The sequence below is a fragment of the Oncorhynchus clarkii genome, chromosome 30 (genome assembly GCF_045791955.1).
Source record: "Oncorhynchus clarkii lewisi isolate Uvic-CL-2024 chromosome 30, UVic_Ocla_1.0, whole genome shotgun sequence".
Lineage (NCBI taxonomy): Eukaryota > Metazoa > Chordata > Actinopteri > Salmoniformes > Salmonidae > Oncorhynchus > Oncorhynchus clarkii.
In genome coordinates this window covers 30,954,537-30,970,213 of record NC_092176.1, presented here as the reverse complement: position 1 = coordinate 30,970,213, position 15,677 = coordinate 30,954,537, and the positions used below count along the sequence as shown (strand labels likewise).

The 15,677-nt window shown below is 47.0% G+C and overlaps 1 protein-coding gene across 1 annotated transcript in view; it reads right to left on the bottom strand.

Annotated features, from left to right (window-relative positions):
- LOC139390143 (polymerase (DNA directed), delta 2, regulatory subunit) overlaps positions 1–15,677 on the bottom strand; it is a 16,722-nt gene extending 1,045 nt beyond the window's left edge. Inside the window, exons 1-10 of the mRNA XM_071137342.1 lie at positions 15,552–15,677; positions 14,971–15,211; positions 14,749–14,870; positions 14,506–14,629; positions 14,251–14,365; positions 13,743–13,941; positions 13,469–13,549; positions 13,191–13,348; positions 12,784–12,911; positions 3,723–3,824 (exon numbers count right to left, since the gene is read on the bottom strand). Of these exons, the coding sequence (XP_070993443.1) occupies positions 3,723–3,824; positions 12,784–12,911; positions 13,191–13,348; positions 13,469–13,549; positions 13,743–13,941; positions 14,251–14,365; positions 14,506–14,629; positions 14,749–14,870; positions 14,971–15,205 (1,264 nt within the window). The 5' untranslated portion in view covers positions 15,206–15,211; positions 15,552–15,677. The remainder of the gene's footprint in view (positions 1–3,722; positions 3,825–12,783; positions 12,912–13,190; positions 13,349–13,468; positions 13,550–13,742; positions 13,942–14,250; positions 14,366–14,505; positions 14,630–14,748; positions 14,871–14,970; positions 15,212–15,551) is intronic.

The window sequence follows — 15,677 nt, the reverse complement described above, 5'->3', positions numbered from 1 at the left end:
TAAAATACCCCTATAAAATGTGCAGTTTTGTCACACAATGCCACAGATGTCCGAAGTTTTGAGGGAGCGCGTAATTGGCCTTCCGACTGCAAGAATGTCCCCCAGAGCTGTTGCTAATCGATAATTTGAATGTTTTTCTCTACCATAAGCAACCTCCAATGTTTTAGAGAATTTGGCAGTACGTCCAACCGGCCTCACAAACGCAGACCACGTGTAACCACGCTAGTCCAGGACCTCCACATACGGCTTCTTCACCTGCGGGATTGTCTGAGACCAGCCAACCGGACAGCTGATGAAACGGGGTTTGAACAACTGAAGAAATGTTGCACAAACTGTCAGAAACCGTCTCAGGGAAGCTCATCTGCATGCTCGTTGTCCTCAGCAGGCTCTTGACTTGACTACAGTTCAGCGTTGTAACCGACTTCAGTAGGCAAATGCTCACCTTCGATGGTCACTGGCACGCTGGAGAAGTGTGCTCTTCACAGGTGAATCCCGGTTTCAACTGTACTGGGCAGATGGCAGAACAACATGTATGGCGTTGCGTGGGCGAGCGGTTTGCTGATGTCAATGTTGTGAACAGTGTGCCCCATGGTGGTGGGGTTATGGTATGGGCAGACCTAAGCTACGGACAACAAACTATTTCATTTTATTGATGGCAATTTGAATGAACATAGATACCATGATAAGATCCTGAGGCCCATTGTCGTGCCATTCATCCGCCACCATCATCTCATGTTTCGCATGATAATGCACAGCCCCATGTCGCAAGGATCTGTACACAATTCCCGGAAACTGAACATTTACCAGTTTCTTCCATGTCCTGCATACTCACCAGACATGTCACCAACTGAGCTTGTTTGGGATGCTCTGGATTGACACGTACAACAGCATGTTCCAGTTCCTGCCAATATCCAGCAACTTCACACAGCCATTGAAGAGCAGTGGGACTAGGGCTGTTGCAGTGACTGTATTACCTACCGGTCATGACCGCAGTAAAATTCCATGTGGCCGTTGAGTCATGGTAATCTCCTTTAAGGCACTCTGGACATGCTTTGGTAGTACCCAACCTGCTAACTACCATCAGGTCTTAATGGCCTGGTACTCAGGACTGTATTGTCTCTCGAACCACTCACACCAAAGCAAATGCAATCCAAAATCACATCCAACACTTAGGCCTATCATACTTCTAAAACTCACCTCACTATGATGATCAATTTGAAGAAAAGTTCAACAGGGGGTTGAAACTGTAAAAACATGGTTGCTGTGGATGTTGTTTCAAAGCCTAAACTCAACGAAATGGACAGCGCTTTATAAGGTGATGATTAATGCAAAACACCTTCAAGCATACAGTGAGGGACGTATTTGATCGCCTGCTGATTTTGTACGTTTGCCCACTGACAAAGAAATGATCAATCTATAATTTTAATGGGAGAATAACAACAAAAAAATCCAGAAAAACACATGTCAAAAATGTTATAAATTGATTTGCAATTTAAGTAGGAAAATAAGTATTTGACCCCCTCTCAATCAGAAAGATTTCTGGCTCTCAGGTGTCTTTTATAGAGGTAACGAGCTGAGATTAGGAGCACACTTATTAAAGGGAGTGCTCCTAATCTCAGTTTGTTACCTGTATAAAAGCCACCTGTCCACAGAAGAAATCAATCAATCAGATTCCAAACTCTCCACCATGGCCAAGACCAAACGTCAGCCTCAAAATCTTAATGACTTGGAGAAGATCTGCAAATAGGAGTGGGACAAAATCCCTCCTGTGATGTGTGCAAACCTGGTGGCCAACTACAAGAAACATCTGACCTCTGATTGCCAACAAGGGTTTTTCCACCAAGTACTAAGTCATGTTTTGCAGAGGGGTCAAATACTTATTTCCCTCATTAAAATGCAAATCAATTTATAACATTTTTGACATGTGTTTTTCTGGATTGTTTTGTTGTTATTCTGTCTCTCACTATCAAATAAACATACCATTAAAATTATAGACTGATAATGTCTTTGTCAGTGGGCAAACATACAAAATCAGCAGGGGATCAAATACTTTTTCCCCTCACTGTATTACTGGAAGGGAATACCTAGTCGATGTTTTCAGTTTAGTGAAATGTGTCTTCCGCATTTAACCCAACCCCTCTGAATCAGAGGTGCGGAAGGCTGCCTTAAAATTGACATCCACGTCTTTCGGTTACAACTCTGAATATGCAAATCTGTCCGAGGCAGCCAGCTAATCAGATGACCTGGCTGTATATTAGGGGGCTTCATTAGAGCTTATGCATAGGCTTAATGAGCCCAGGCCCAGAAAAAAAATCTGAATTGAAATGATGATTGTGCCATACAATACATAGCCTACCCCATATAACAATGGCAGAAAAACTAAACTGATTTAAGATGTCTTTAGTACATAATTGGTCTAGTCTGTACTCTAAAATCAAATAGAATGAGTAATTGCCTTTGAGTGTGGACTATATTATTATGCATACTGGATGGACTGGTTACTTTATGCTAAACCAAAATGTCTTTTTTTTGCCACACCCGTTGCTGACAGGTGTATACAATTGAGCAGACTGCCATGCAATCTCCATAGACAAATATTGGCAGTAGAATGGCCTTAGTGAAGAGCTCAGTGACTTTCAACGTGGCACCGTCATAGGATGCCATCGTTCTAACAAGTCTATTTGTAAAGTGCTGTTATTGTGAAGTGGAAACGTCTAGGAGCAACATTGGTTCGGCCGCAAAGTGGTAGGCCACACAAGCTTACAGAGCAGGACTGCTGAGTGCAGAAGCGCGTAAAAATAGTCTGTCCTCGGTTGTAACACTCACTACCGAGTTTCAAACTGCCTCTGGAAGCAACGTCAGCACGAGAACTGTTCGTCTGGAGCTTCATGAAATGGGTTTCCTTTGCCGAGCAGCCGCACACAAGCCTAAGATCATCCATACGCAATGCCAAGCGTCGGTTGGAGTGGTGTAAAGCTTTCCACCATTAGATTCTGGAGCAGTGGAAATACGTTCCAGTGATAAATCACACTTAAATCACACACTGGAAGTCCGATGGACTAACCTGGGGTGGCGGATGCCAAAGTGTAGAAAAATAATAATATCATGTTTCTTTAGACCTGACCAAAATAAATCAAGGATTTATTGTGATGGTGAACATTCAACTAGTTTATTCAACTTTATTAAGGCACGCATCAGCTGGCGTGTATGTGTGGAAGCCTGGAGATGCTGAACGTGCTTATCTTAATTGACGGTAAATTACTGTGAGACAGGCAGGCTTTTGCTTGACAATAACCAGCTGACAAAATTTGATGACTGCCACAGCCCTAATGTGGGACAACATTTCACAGGCCACAATCAACAGCCTGGTCAACTCTATGTGAAGGCGATGTGTCGTGCTTCATGAGGCAAATGATGGTCACACCAGATACTGACAGGGTCGTGGATCAGAAAACCTATCTGTGATCGACAGATGCATATCTGTATTCCCAGTCATTTGAAATCCATAGATTAGGGACTATGTTACTTATTTCAGTTGACTGATTTCCTCATGTGAACTGTAACTCAGTTAAATCTTAGAAATTGCTGCATGTTGCATTTATATTTTTGTTCAGTGTAGAAAGGACTGGCAACTGTCAGTGTGTAATACTGGACCAGCACAGTGCAATGCTCCAATGTGAATAAACAGTCATGCCAGGTTTCCAGTAACAGTGGGGACTCACCGGTGATGCGTTTGGCCTGGTAGGAGGGGGCGTTGCCGCTGAAGTAGACATGAGGACATTCCTCCAGGATGAAAGGGTCCTTCAGGTAGAATGGATAACACCCTGAGAGAACACCAGATAAGACATGTACCTTAGTCTGCACAACCAGAGAGAGTGAGGGAGAAAGTGTGTGTGTTCTTACCCAGTGGGTCAAGTATGAGGTGTGTGTGTTCTTACCCAGTGGCTCAGGTATGAGGTGTGTGTGTGTGTGTGTTCTTACCTCGTGGGTCAGGTATGAGGTGTGTGTGTGTGTGTGTTCGTTCTTACCCCGTGGGTCAGGTATGAGGTGTGTGTGTGTGTGTGTTTTTATCCAGTGGGTCAGGTATGAGGTGTGTGTGTGTGTGTGTGTTTTTTTTATCCAGTGGGTCAGGTATGAGGTGTGTGTGTGTGTGTGTGTGTGTTTTTATCCAGTGGGTCAGGTATGAGGTGTGTGTGTGTGTGTGTGTGTGGTTTTTTTTATCCAGTGGGTCAGGTATGAAGTGTGTGTGTGTGTGTTTTTATCCAGTGGGTCAGGTATGAGGTGTGTGTGTGTGTTTTTATCCAGTGGGTCAGGTATGAGGTGTGTGTGTGTGTGTGTTTTTATCCAGTGGGTCAGGTATGAGGTGTGTGTGGTGTGTGTGTTTTTATCCAGTGGGTCAGGTATGAGGTGTGTGTGTGTGTTCTTATCCAGTGGGTCAGGTATGAGTGTGTGTGTGTGTGTGTTCTTATCCAGTGGGTCAGGTATGAGGTGTGTGTGTGTGTTCTTATCCAGTGGGTCAGGTATGAGGTGTGTGTGTGTGTGTGTTCTTACCCAGTGGGTCAGGTATGAGGTGTGTGTGCGTGTGTTCTTATCCAGTGGGTCAGGTATGAGGTGTGTGTGTGTGTTCTTATCCAGTGGGTCAGGTATGAGGTGTGTGTGTGTGTGTGTGTGTTCTTACCCAGTAGGTCAGGTATGAGGTGTGTGTGCGTGTGTTCTTATCCAGTGGGTCAGGTATGAGGTGTGTGTGTGTGTTCTTATCCAGTGGGTCAGGTATGAGGTGTGTGTGTTCTTATCCAGTGGGTCAGGTATGAGGTGTGTGTGTGTGTTCTTATCCAGTGGGTCAGGTATGAGGTGTGTGTGTGTGTTCTTATCCAGTGGGTCAGGTATGAGGTGTGTGTGTGTGTATATATATATGTGTTCTTATCCAGTGGGTCAGGTATGAGGTGTGTGTGTGTTGTTATCCAGTGGGTCAGGTATGAGGTGTGTGTGTGTGTGTGTGTGTATGAGGTGTGTGTGCGTGTGTTCTTATCCAGTGGGTCAGGTATGAGGTGTGTGTGTGTGTGTGTTCTTATCCAGTGGGTGTGTGTGTGTTCTTATCCAGTGGGTCAGGTATGAGGTGTGTGTGTGTGTGTATGTGTTCTTATCCAGTGGGTCAGGTATGAGGTGTGTGTGTTTTCTAACCCAGTGGGTCAGGTATGAGGTGTGTGTGTGTGTTCTTACCCAGTGGGTCAGGTATGAGGTGTGTGTGTGTGTGTGTGTTCTTACCCAGTGGCTCAGGAATGAGGTGTGTGTGTGTGTTCTTACCCAGTGGGTCAGGTATGAGGTGTGTGTGTTCTTATCCAGTGGGTCAGGTATGAGGCGTGTGTGTGTGTGTTCTTACCCAGTGGCTCAGGTATGAGGTGTGTGTGTGTGTTCTTACCCCGTGGGTCAGGTATGAGGTGTGTGTGTGTGTGTTTTTATCCAGTGGGTCAGGTATGAGGTGTGTGTGTGTGTGTGTGTTTTTATCCAGTGGGTCAGGTATGAGGTGTGTGTGTGTTTTTATCCAGTGGGTCAGGTATGAGGTGTGTGTGTGTGTTTTTATCCAGTGGGTCAGGTATGAGGTGTGTGTGTGTGTGTGTGTTTTTATCCAGTGGGTCAGGTATGAGGTGTGTGTGTGTGTGTTTTTATCCAGGGGTCAGGTATGAGGTGTGTGTGTGTGTGTTTTTATCCAGGGGTCAGGTATGAGGTGTGTGTGTGTTTTTATCCAGTGGGTCAGGTATGAGGTGTGTGTGTGTGTGTTTTTATCCAGTGGGTCAGGTATGAGGTATGTGTGTGTGTGTGTGTGTTTTTTTATCCAGTGGGTCAGGTATGAGGTATGTGTGTGTGTGTGTGTGTGTGTGTTTTTATCCAGTGGGTCAGGTATGAGTGTGTGTGTGTGTGTGTGTGTTTTTATCCAGTGGGTCAGGTATGAGGTGTGTGTGTGTGTGTGTGTGTGTTTTTATCCAGTGGGTCAGGTATGAATGAGGTGTGTGTTTTTATCCAGTGGGTCAGGTATGAGGTGTGTGTGTGTGTGTGTGTGATCTTATCCAGTGGGTCAGGTATGAGGTGTGTGTGTGTGTTCTTATCCAGTGGGTCAGGTATGAGGTGTGTGTGTGTGTTCTTATCCAGTGGGACAGGTATGAGGTGTGTGTGTGTGTGTTCTTATCCAGTGGGTCAGGTATGAGGTGTGTGTGTGTCTTATCCAGTGGGTCAGGTATTTTGGTGTGTGTGTGTTCTTACCCAGTGGGTCAGGTATGAGGTGTGTGTGCGTGTGTTCTTATCCAGTGGGTCAGGTATGAGGTGTGTGTGTGTGTGTGTTCTTATCCAGTGGGTCAGGTATGAGGTGTGTGTGTGTGTTCTTATCCAGTGGGTCAAGTATGAGGTGTGTGTGTGTGTGTTCTTATCCAGTGGGTCAGGTATGAGGTGTGTGTGTGTTCTTATCCAGTGGGTCAGGTATGAGGTGTGTGTGTTCTTATCCAGTGGGTCAGGTATGAGGTGTGTGTGTGTGTGTGTGCGCGTGTGTTCTTATCCAGTGGGTCAGGTATGAGGTGTGTGTGTGTGTGTATGTTCTTATCCAGTGGGTCAGGTATGAGGTGTGTGTGTGTGTTCTTATCCAGTGGGTCAAGTATGAGGTGTGTGTGTTCTTATCCAGTGGGTCAGGTATGAGGTGTGTGTGTGTTCTTATCCAGTGGGTCAGGTATGAGGTGTGTGTGTGTGTGTGTTCTTATCCAGTGGGTCAGGTATGAGGTGTGTGTGTGTTCTTATCCAGTGGGTCAGGTATGAGGTGTGTGTGTGTGTATGTGTTCTTATCCAGTGGGTCAGGTATGAGGTGTGTGTGTGTTCTTACCCAGTGGGTCAGGTATGAGGTGTGTGTGTGTGTGTGTTCTTACCCAGTGGCTCAGGTATGAGGTGTGTGTGTGTGTGTGTTCTTACCCAGTGGGTCAGGTATGAGGTGTGTGTGTGTGTGTGTGTGTTCTTACCCCGTGGGTCAGGTATGAGGTGTGTGTGTGTGTGTTTTTTTATCCAGTGGGTCAAGTATGAGGTGTGTGTGTGTGTGTTTTTATCCAGTGGGTCAGGTATGAGGTGTGTGTGTGTGTGTGTTTTTATCCAGTGGGTCAGGTATGAGGTGTGTGTGTGTGTGTTTTTTTTTTATCCAGTGGGTCAGGTATGAGGTGTGTGTGTGTGTGTGTGTGTGTGTGTGTGTGTTTTTATCCAGTGGGTCAGGTATGAGGTGTGTGTGTGTGTGTGTGTTCTTATCCAGTGGGTCAGGTATGAGGTGTGTGTGTGTGTGTGTTCTTATCCAGTGGGTCAGGTATGAGGTGTGTGTGTGTTCTTATCCAGTGGGTCAGGTATGAGGTGTGTGTGTGTGTGTGTTCTTATCCAGTGGGTCAGGTATGAGGTGTGTGTGTGTTCTTACCCAGTGGGTCAGGTATGAGGTGTGTGTGTGTGTGTTCTTATCCAGTGGGTCAGGTATGAGGTGTGTGTGTGTTCTTATCCAGTGGGTCAGGTATGAGGTGTGTGTGTGTGTGTTCTTATCCAGTGGGTCAAGTATGAGGTGTGTGTGTGTGTGTTCTTATCCAGTGGGTCAAGTATGAGGTGTGTGTGTGTGTTCTTATCCAGTGGGTCAGGTATGAGGTGTGTGTGTGTGTGTGTTCTTATCCAGTGGGTCAGGTATGAGGTGTGCGTGTGTGTGTGTTCTTATCCAGTGGGTCAGGTATGAGGTGTGCATGTGTGTGTGTTCTTATCCAGTGGGTCAGGTATGAGGTGTGCGTGTGTGTGTGTTCTTATCCAGTGGTTCAGGTATGAGGTGTGCATGTGTGTGTGTTCTTATCCAGTGGGTCAGGTATGAGGTGTGTGTATGTGTTCTTATCCAGTGGGTCAGGTATGAGGTGTGTGTGTGTTCTTATCCAGTGGGTCAGGTATGAGGTGTGTGTGTGTGTGTTCTTATCCAGTGGGTCAGGTATGAGTGGGTCAGGTATGAGGTGTGTGTGTGTGTGTGTATGTGTTCTTATCCAGTGGGTCAGGTATGAGGTGTGTGTGTGTTCTTATCCAGGTCAGGTATGTGTGTGTGTGTGTGGGTGTGTGTGTGTGTGTGTTTTTATCCAGTGGGTCAGGTAGGCGTGTGTGTGTGTGTGTGTGTGTTTTTATCCAGTGGGTCAGGTGAGTGTGTGTGTGTGTGTGTTTTTATCCAGGGGTCAGGTATGAGGTGTGTGTGTGTGTGTTTTTATCCAGGGGTCAGGTATGAGGTGTGTGTGTGTTTTTATCCAGTGGGTCAGGTATGAGGTGTGTGTGTGTGTGTGTTTTTATCCAGTGGGTCAGGTATGAGGTATGTGTGTGTGTGTTTTTATCCAGTGGGTCAGGTATGTGTGTGTCCAGTGGGTCAGGTATGTGTGTGTGTGTTTTTATCCAGTGGGTCAGGTATGAGGAGGTGTGTGTGTGTGTGTCCAGTGGGTGTGTGTGTGTGTGTTTTTATCCAGTGGGTCAGGTATGAGGTATGTGTGTGTGTGTGTGTGTGTTTTTATCCAGTGGGTCAGGTATGAGGTGTGTGTGTGTGTGTGTTCTTAGTGCTCAGGAATGAGGTGTGTGTGTGTGTGTGTGTTCTTACCCAGTGGGTCAGGTATGTGTGTGTGTTCTTATCCAGTGGGTCAGGTATGAGTGGGTCAGGTATGAGGTATGTGTGTGTGTGTGTGTGTGTTTTTATCCAGTGGGTCAGGTATGAGGTATGTGTGTGTGTGTGTGTGTGTTTTTATCCAGTGGGTCAGGTATGAGGTATGTGTGTGTGTGTGTGTGTGTTTTTATCCAGTGGGTCAGGTATGAAGTATGTGTGTGTGTGTGTGTGTTTTTATCCAGTGGGTCAGGTATGAGGTATGTGTGTGTGTGTGTGTGTGTGTGTGTGTTTTTATCCAGTGGGTCAGGTATGAGGTGTGTGTGTGTGTGTGTGTGTTTTTATCCAGTGGGTCAGGTATGAGGTGTGTGTGTGTGTGTGTGTGTGTGTTTTTATCCAGTGGGTCAGGTATGAATGAGGTGTGTGTTTTTATCCAGTGGGTCAGGTATGAGGTGTGTGTGTGTGTGTGTGTGATCTTATCCAGTGGGTCAGGTATGAGGTGTGTGTGTGTGTTCTTATCCAGTGGGTCAGGTATGAGGTGTGTGTGTGTGTGTGTGTGTGTTCTTATCCAGTGGGTCAGGTATGAGGTGTGTGTGTGTGTGTTCTTATCCAGTGGGTCAGGTATGAGGTGTGTGTGTGTCTTATCCAGTGGGTCAGGTATTTTGGTGTGTGTGTGTGTGTGTTCTTACCCAGTGGGTCAGGTATGAGGTGTGTGTGCGTGTGTTCTTATCCAGTGGGTCAGGTATGAGGTGTGTGTGTGTGTGTGTTCTTATCCAGTGGGTCAGGTATGAGGTGTGTGTGTGTGTTCTTATCCAGTGGGTCAAGTATGAGGTGTGTGTGTGTGTTCTTATCCAGTGGGTCAGGTATGAGGTGTGTGTGTGTTCTTATCCAGTGGGTCAGGTATGAGGTGTGTGTGTTCTTATCCAGTGGGTCAGGTATGAGGTGTGTGTGTGTGTGTGCGCGTGTGTTCTTATCCAGTGGGTCAGGTATGAGGTGTGTGTGTGTGTGTATGTTCTTATCCAGTGGGTCAGGTATGAGGTGTGTGTGTGTGTTCTTATCCAGTGGGTCAGGTATGAGGTGTGCGTGTGTTCTTATCCAGTGGGTCAGGTATGAGGTGTGTGTGTGTGTGTTCTTATCCAGTGGGTCAGGTATGAGGTGTGTGTGTGTTCTTATCCAGTGGGTCAGGTATGAGGTGTGTGTGTGTGTGTGTGTGTGTGCGTTCTTACCCAGTGGGTCAGGTATGAGGTGTGTGTGTGTGTTCTTATCCAGTGGGTCAGGTATGAGGTGTGTGTGTGTTCTTATCCAGTGGGTCAGGTATGAGGTGTGTGTGTGTTCTTACCCAGTGGGTCAGGTATGAGGTGTGTGTGTGTGTGTGTTCTTACCCAGTGGCTCAGGTATGAGGTGTGTGTGTGTGTGTGTTCTTACCCAGTGGGTCAGGTATGAGGTGTGTGTGTGTGTGTTCTTACCCAGTGGCTCAGGTATGAGGTGTGTGTGTGTGTGTGTGTGTTCTTACCCCGTGGGTCAGGTATGAGGTGTGTGTGTGTGTGTTTTTTTATCCAGTGGGTCAAGTATGAGGTGTGTGTGTGTGTGTGTGTTTTTATCCAGTGGGTCAGGTATGAGGTGTGTGTGTGTGTGTTTTTATCCAGTGGGTCAGGTATGAGGTGTGTGTGTGTGTGTGTGTGTGTGTTTTTTTTTATCCAGTGGGTCAGGTATGAGGTGTGTGTGTGTGTGTGTGTGTGTGTTTTTATCCAGTGGGTCAGGTATGAGGTGTGTGTGTTCTTATCCAGTGGGTCAGGTATGAGGTGTGTGTGTGTGTGTGTTCTTATCCAGTGGGTCAGGTATGAGGTGTGTGTGTGTTCTTATCCAGTGGGTCAGGTATGAGGTGTGTGTGTGTGTGTGTTCTTATCCAGTGGGTCAGGTATGAGGTGTGTGTGTGTGTGTGTGTTCTTACCCAGTGGGTCAGGTATGAGGTGTGTGTGTGTGTGTGTTCTTATCCAGTGGGTCAGGTATGAGGTGTGTGTGTGTGTGTGTGTGTTCTTATCCAGTGGGTCAGGTATGAGGTGTGTGTGTGTGTGTGTTCTTATCCAGTGGGTCAGGTATGAGGTGTGTGTGTGTGTGTGTGTTCTTATCCAGTGGGTCAGGTATGAGTGTGTGTGTGTGTTCTTATCCAGTGGGTCAGGTATGAGGTGTGTGTGTGTGTGGGTCAGGTATAGGTGTGTGTGTGTGTGTGTTCTTATCCAGTGGGTCAAGTATGAGGTGTGTGTGTGTGTGTGTGTTCTTATCCAGTGGGTCAGGTATGAGGTGTGTGTGTGTGTGTGTGTTCTTATCCAGTGGGTCAGTGGGTGTGTGTGTGTGTTCTTATCAGGTATGAGGTGTGTGTGTGTGTGTTCTTATCCAGTGTGTGTGTGTGTGTGTGTTCTTATCCAGTGGGTGTAGTGAGGTGTGTGTGTGTGTGTGTGTTCTTATCCAGTGGGTCAGGTATGAGGTGTGTGTGTGTGTGTGTGTTCTTATCCAGTGGGTCAGGTATCTTATCCAGTGGGTCAGGTATGAGGTGTGCATGTGTGTGTGTTCTTATCCAGTGCGTCAGGTATGAGGTGTGTGTATGTGTTCTTATCCAGTGGGTCAGGTATGAGGTGTGTGTGTGTTCTTATCCAGTGGGTCAGGTATGAGGTGTGTGTGTGTGTGTTCTTACCCAGTGGGTCAGGTATGAGGTGTGTGTGTGTGTTCTTATCCAGTGGGTCAGGTATGAGGTGTGTGTGTGTGTGTTCTTACCCAGTGGGTCAGGTATGAGGTGTGTGTGTGTGTTCTTATCCAGTGGGTCAGGTATGAGGTGTGTGTGTGTATGTGTTCTTATCCAGTGGGTCAGGTATGAGGTGTGTGTGTGTTCTTATCCAGTGGGTCAGGTATGAGGTGTGTGTGTGTTCTTATCCAGTGGGTCAGGTATGAGGTGGCAATTCCCCCTTTGTTTGTATCCCTAATTCTGTCCCACAATCTGCCCCCTCCGTCATGCCCAACCGATTTGTTGTGTATGCTTCATTCATGCAACTCCCTTGCACGCATCATACTTCAAACACATTTTACCAGTTGAAAATAAACAGAAGGGCAGGGTCAATTTGACCGTTTGGGTTTATACTTTCAAAGTGACCTACTACGAAGAAACTTTTTTCATCGAGCAGCTGGATGGAATTGAGCTAATGTTAAGTTAGGTAGGTAGCTGATAGCCACTTTATAATATCCACCATGCTTCGCCAGGGCACAACGGCAGGATTGGATCAAAGCAGCGGGGTGGAGAAGCCTGTCACCGAGGCCAAGGCCGCCGAGCTGCCGCTAAATCACTGAGGCCAAGGCCGCCGCTAAATCACAGAGGCCAAGGCCGCCGAGCCGCCGCTAAATCACTGAGGCCAAGGCCGCCGAGCCGCTGCTAAATCACCGAGGCCAAGGCCGCCGAGCCGCCGCTAAATCACAGAGGCCAAGGCCGCCGAGCCGACGCTAAATCACCGAGGCCAAGGCCGCCGAGCCGACGCTAAATCACCGAGGCCAAGGCCGCCGAGCCGACGCTAAATCACCGAGGCCAAGGCCGCCGAGCCGACGCTAAATCACTGAGGCCAAGGCCGCCGAGCCGACGCTAAATCACTGAGGCCAAGGCCGCCGAGCCGACGCTAAATCAGGTGCAGTAGAGGTGAGGTGTGTGTTCATACCCAGTGTGTCAGGTACAGTAGGGGTGAGGTGTGTGTTCATACCCAGTGTGTCAGGTACAGTAGGGGCGAGGTGTGTGTTCATACCCAGTGTGTCAGGTACAGTAGGGGTGAGGTGTGTGTTCATACCCAGTGTGTCAGGTACAGTAGGGGTGAGGTGTGTGTTCATACCCAGTGTGTCAGGTACAGTAGGGGTGAGGTGTGTGTTCATACCCAGTGTGTCAGGTGCAGTAGGAGTGAGGTGTGTGTTCATACCCAGTGTGTCAGGTGCAGTAGAAGTGAGGTGTGTGTTCATACCCAGTGTGTCAGGTACAGTAGGGGTGAGGTGTGTGTTCATACCCAGTGTGTCAGGTACAGTAGGAGTGAGGTGTGTGTTCATACCCAGTGTGTCAGGTACAGTAGGGGCGAGGTGTGTGTTCATACCCAGTGTGTCAGGTGCAGTAGGAGTGAGGTGTGTGTTCATACCTAGTGTGTCAGGTGCAGTAGGGGCGAGGTGTCTAAGCCTCAGTGTATTCTCCAGTATCTCCAGGTGACTGTCCATGCTGCTGTACTTCTGGATGTCTTTCACATTCTGCCCTGACGTCCCCAGGATCCTAAGGCACACAGGGAAGACCTTTGCATTGGCTCCTTACAGACAACTTCACATGACATACACAACCCAACTTACACCTAGCTAGCACATATCTGTAGTACAAAGGGCATCAGGAAATACATTAGCTCGCTTAATGCAAAAGGTTATGGCAATAAAAAAATCCCATTTGAAAACAGTGACCACATTACTCTTCCACAGAGAATGCTTTGTGAAGTTGGTCAAAACAAACAAAATGTTTCCAAGCTCTAAGTCCAGAAGCCCCAGGGTTGTTGAGACTCACCTCACCCCATCCAGGGTGGCCTGGTGTGGGTTGGAGGCCAGCTGCAGGGTGGGGTAGGAGGAGGAGAGGGGGAACATACAGTGGTGTAGGGGCTGCTGGGGCAGGGTATAGTTAGTAGGATCATACTGGCCCGGCATCACATCCACTGGAACTGACGACTAGGAGAGGAGGACACACTTCAGATAACTGAATGAATGGCACATTCTATGGCAAACTAGATAAATACTGCCCAGGCTGTGACATCCCTGGTGTAGGTGGTAGGAATCTCTGGAACTCACCACCAGCTGCATCAGCATCTCATCCAGCAGACGCATGGCATCCACAGTGCCTGCCTGGGTTTTCTTAGTCAAGTATTTAGCCTGGAGGGACAATACACAGTTAGGAAAACATTGCACGCACGCACACGCACACACTGGACAGTTCAAAATGAACCAGTAGCCTCTAAGTCAAGACAATTCTACTATAATGATTTGATAAGTGTAAGCTACGGTAATAGCTCACTTTCTCATCAACTGAAATGAATGGATGTCACAGCTAAATAAGTCCCCTCACCTTGGTGGATGCGTCCTTGTCCTGTGTGCTTTGGCTCAGAAGGTTCCCGGCCAGTAGAACCCTGGAGATTGTCGATGCACCACTCTGCTCCCCCTGGTCACCTAGGTGACCCGTTACCATGTCAACAAGCAGCTGTAAAGCCAGCATACTATCTGCATGACTACCGCCCAGACCCAAACCTGACAACAGCAGCACAAACCTACACACAACATAATATATTAGTTTAGTGTTGTCACAATACCGCATTTTCCTTGGCAAAATAGAAAAAGCAGACTCTACGCTTTGGTCCTTTAAAACCTACTTTTGTTAAATATTGTGTGCTATAGTTTGTTAAATAAACAAATGTGACTCTGGGTGACAACAAAAGGCTGTTTAATCCAACATTAAGACTGTTTTCCTCTAGAATTTAGGTCCGCTTCCTGTTTAGTTTCCTTTGCAGTGTTGTGATACTGGTACACTTATAAAGTTTGACATTTCACAAAGTCAGGTATGGTGTGTGTGTGTGTACCTGTCTGAGCTGAGAGTGGTTCTGGGGGCCTGCGGGGGGAGGTCAGCAGTACAGAAATCATCCACTGTGAATTTCCCATCATTCTTTTCTGCACCATAAATAGCAATAACACTACCTAAGAGTGAGAAAGGAGAGCGAGAAACATTAATAATAAAAACAACAAAACAAAGGAGGCAGTCATAATTACTACATGAGAACTGAGACAAGCTTGTCTATCCTGATACACTAGGTAGAAGGTACAGAGGAGACAGAAACCTGTGACAAACTTGTCCACATCAATATTGCCCTCTAATTTGATCCTCTGCAGCTCGTCCTCCAGTATCAACTCATCTGATTCGCTGATGTACCTCGTGCGCGGAGGCTGGGGCAGCAGATTGTGCTAAGAGAGAGAGAGATGTAGTTAAAGAGTTACTACCATAAACAGTATACAGACTTTGGCAAACGATCCGGTTTGTTTCATGACAATCAAAGTCTGATTTTATGTTAGCAACTTCTTACTTCCTCACTGATTTCCTTCAGAATGGATGGCTGCAGTTCCATGTGCTTGAACAGGGTTCCCACAATGCAACACTGCTCACCCATCTGCAGATCACACAACTTCCTGATCCGTACATCTGCACCTGACAGGGAGGGAGTCAGGACAGAGTTAACTCTCAGCAAGGTATTGGTGTATGAACTGTTGCAGCAAATTGGAGAGCTAGGGGTCAACCCTGCACTTACCCCATTTCTGCTGGGCCCTCTCCGTGAGCAGGGGGCTCATCTGCATGAGTCGTGTGGCGTAAATGTGCGCATACTGGCGGTTGAAGCTGCGCTCCCCCAGCTTGAAACGCTCAGAGCAGGGTGAGTATGCCGGCTTGACCCTGTCAAACACGGAGGGCTCCTGGTCCTCGGAGCCAGGACGACACAACAGAAGAGAACAGGAACCCTCCTGAGGGGCGCTCACCTCAGAGAACATGGCTGCCTGGGGAGACAGTTATTAAGTTAAACACATGATATGGGATCTTGCATTGCAGCTGTAATGAACACGGTATCCTTGCTAGTTTAGGTAGTTTGAACAGGGCTTAAACACATATGCCATCTCCACTACTGCTAGCTAAACCTCAACTCAGCTCATAAATAGTTACAATGATTGTACCGTGGTCTGCAAATGTGAGTGTGGTTATTAACGTTAGCTCGCTAATACTTTAGCTTCCGTTAGTTAGCTACCTAAGCTAGCTGCTAACGTCTTGTTGTTGTCAACAAAAGCAGTGTCCTGCGAAAACAGGAAAACGTCAATGCGTTAAATAAAGTATTTACATTACCTTTATTGGCCTTTTATTCGTGACAAAAATGCGATTTTGTTGAAATGCACGTTTACTTTTGGAGAGGAGTTTGTTCTTTCAAAAGAGCATAGCTTAGATATCTCCCGCGAAATTTGACTGTTACCC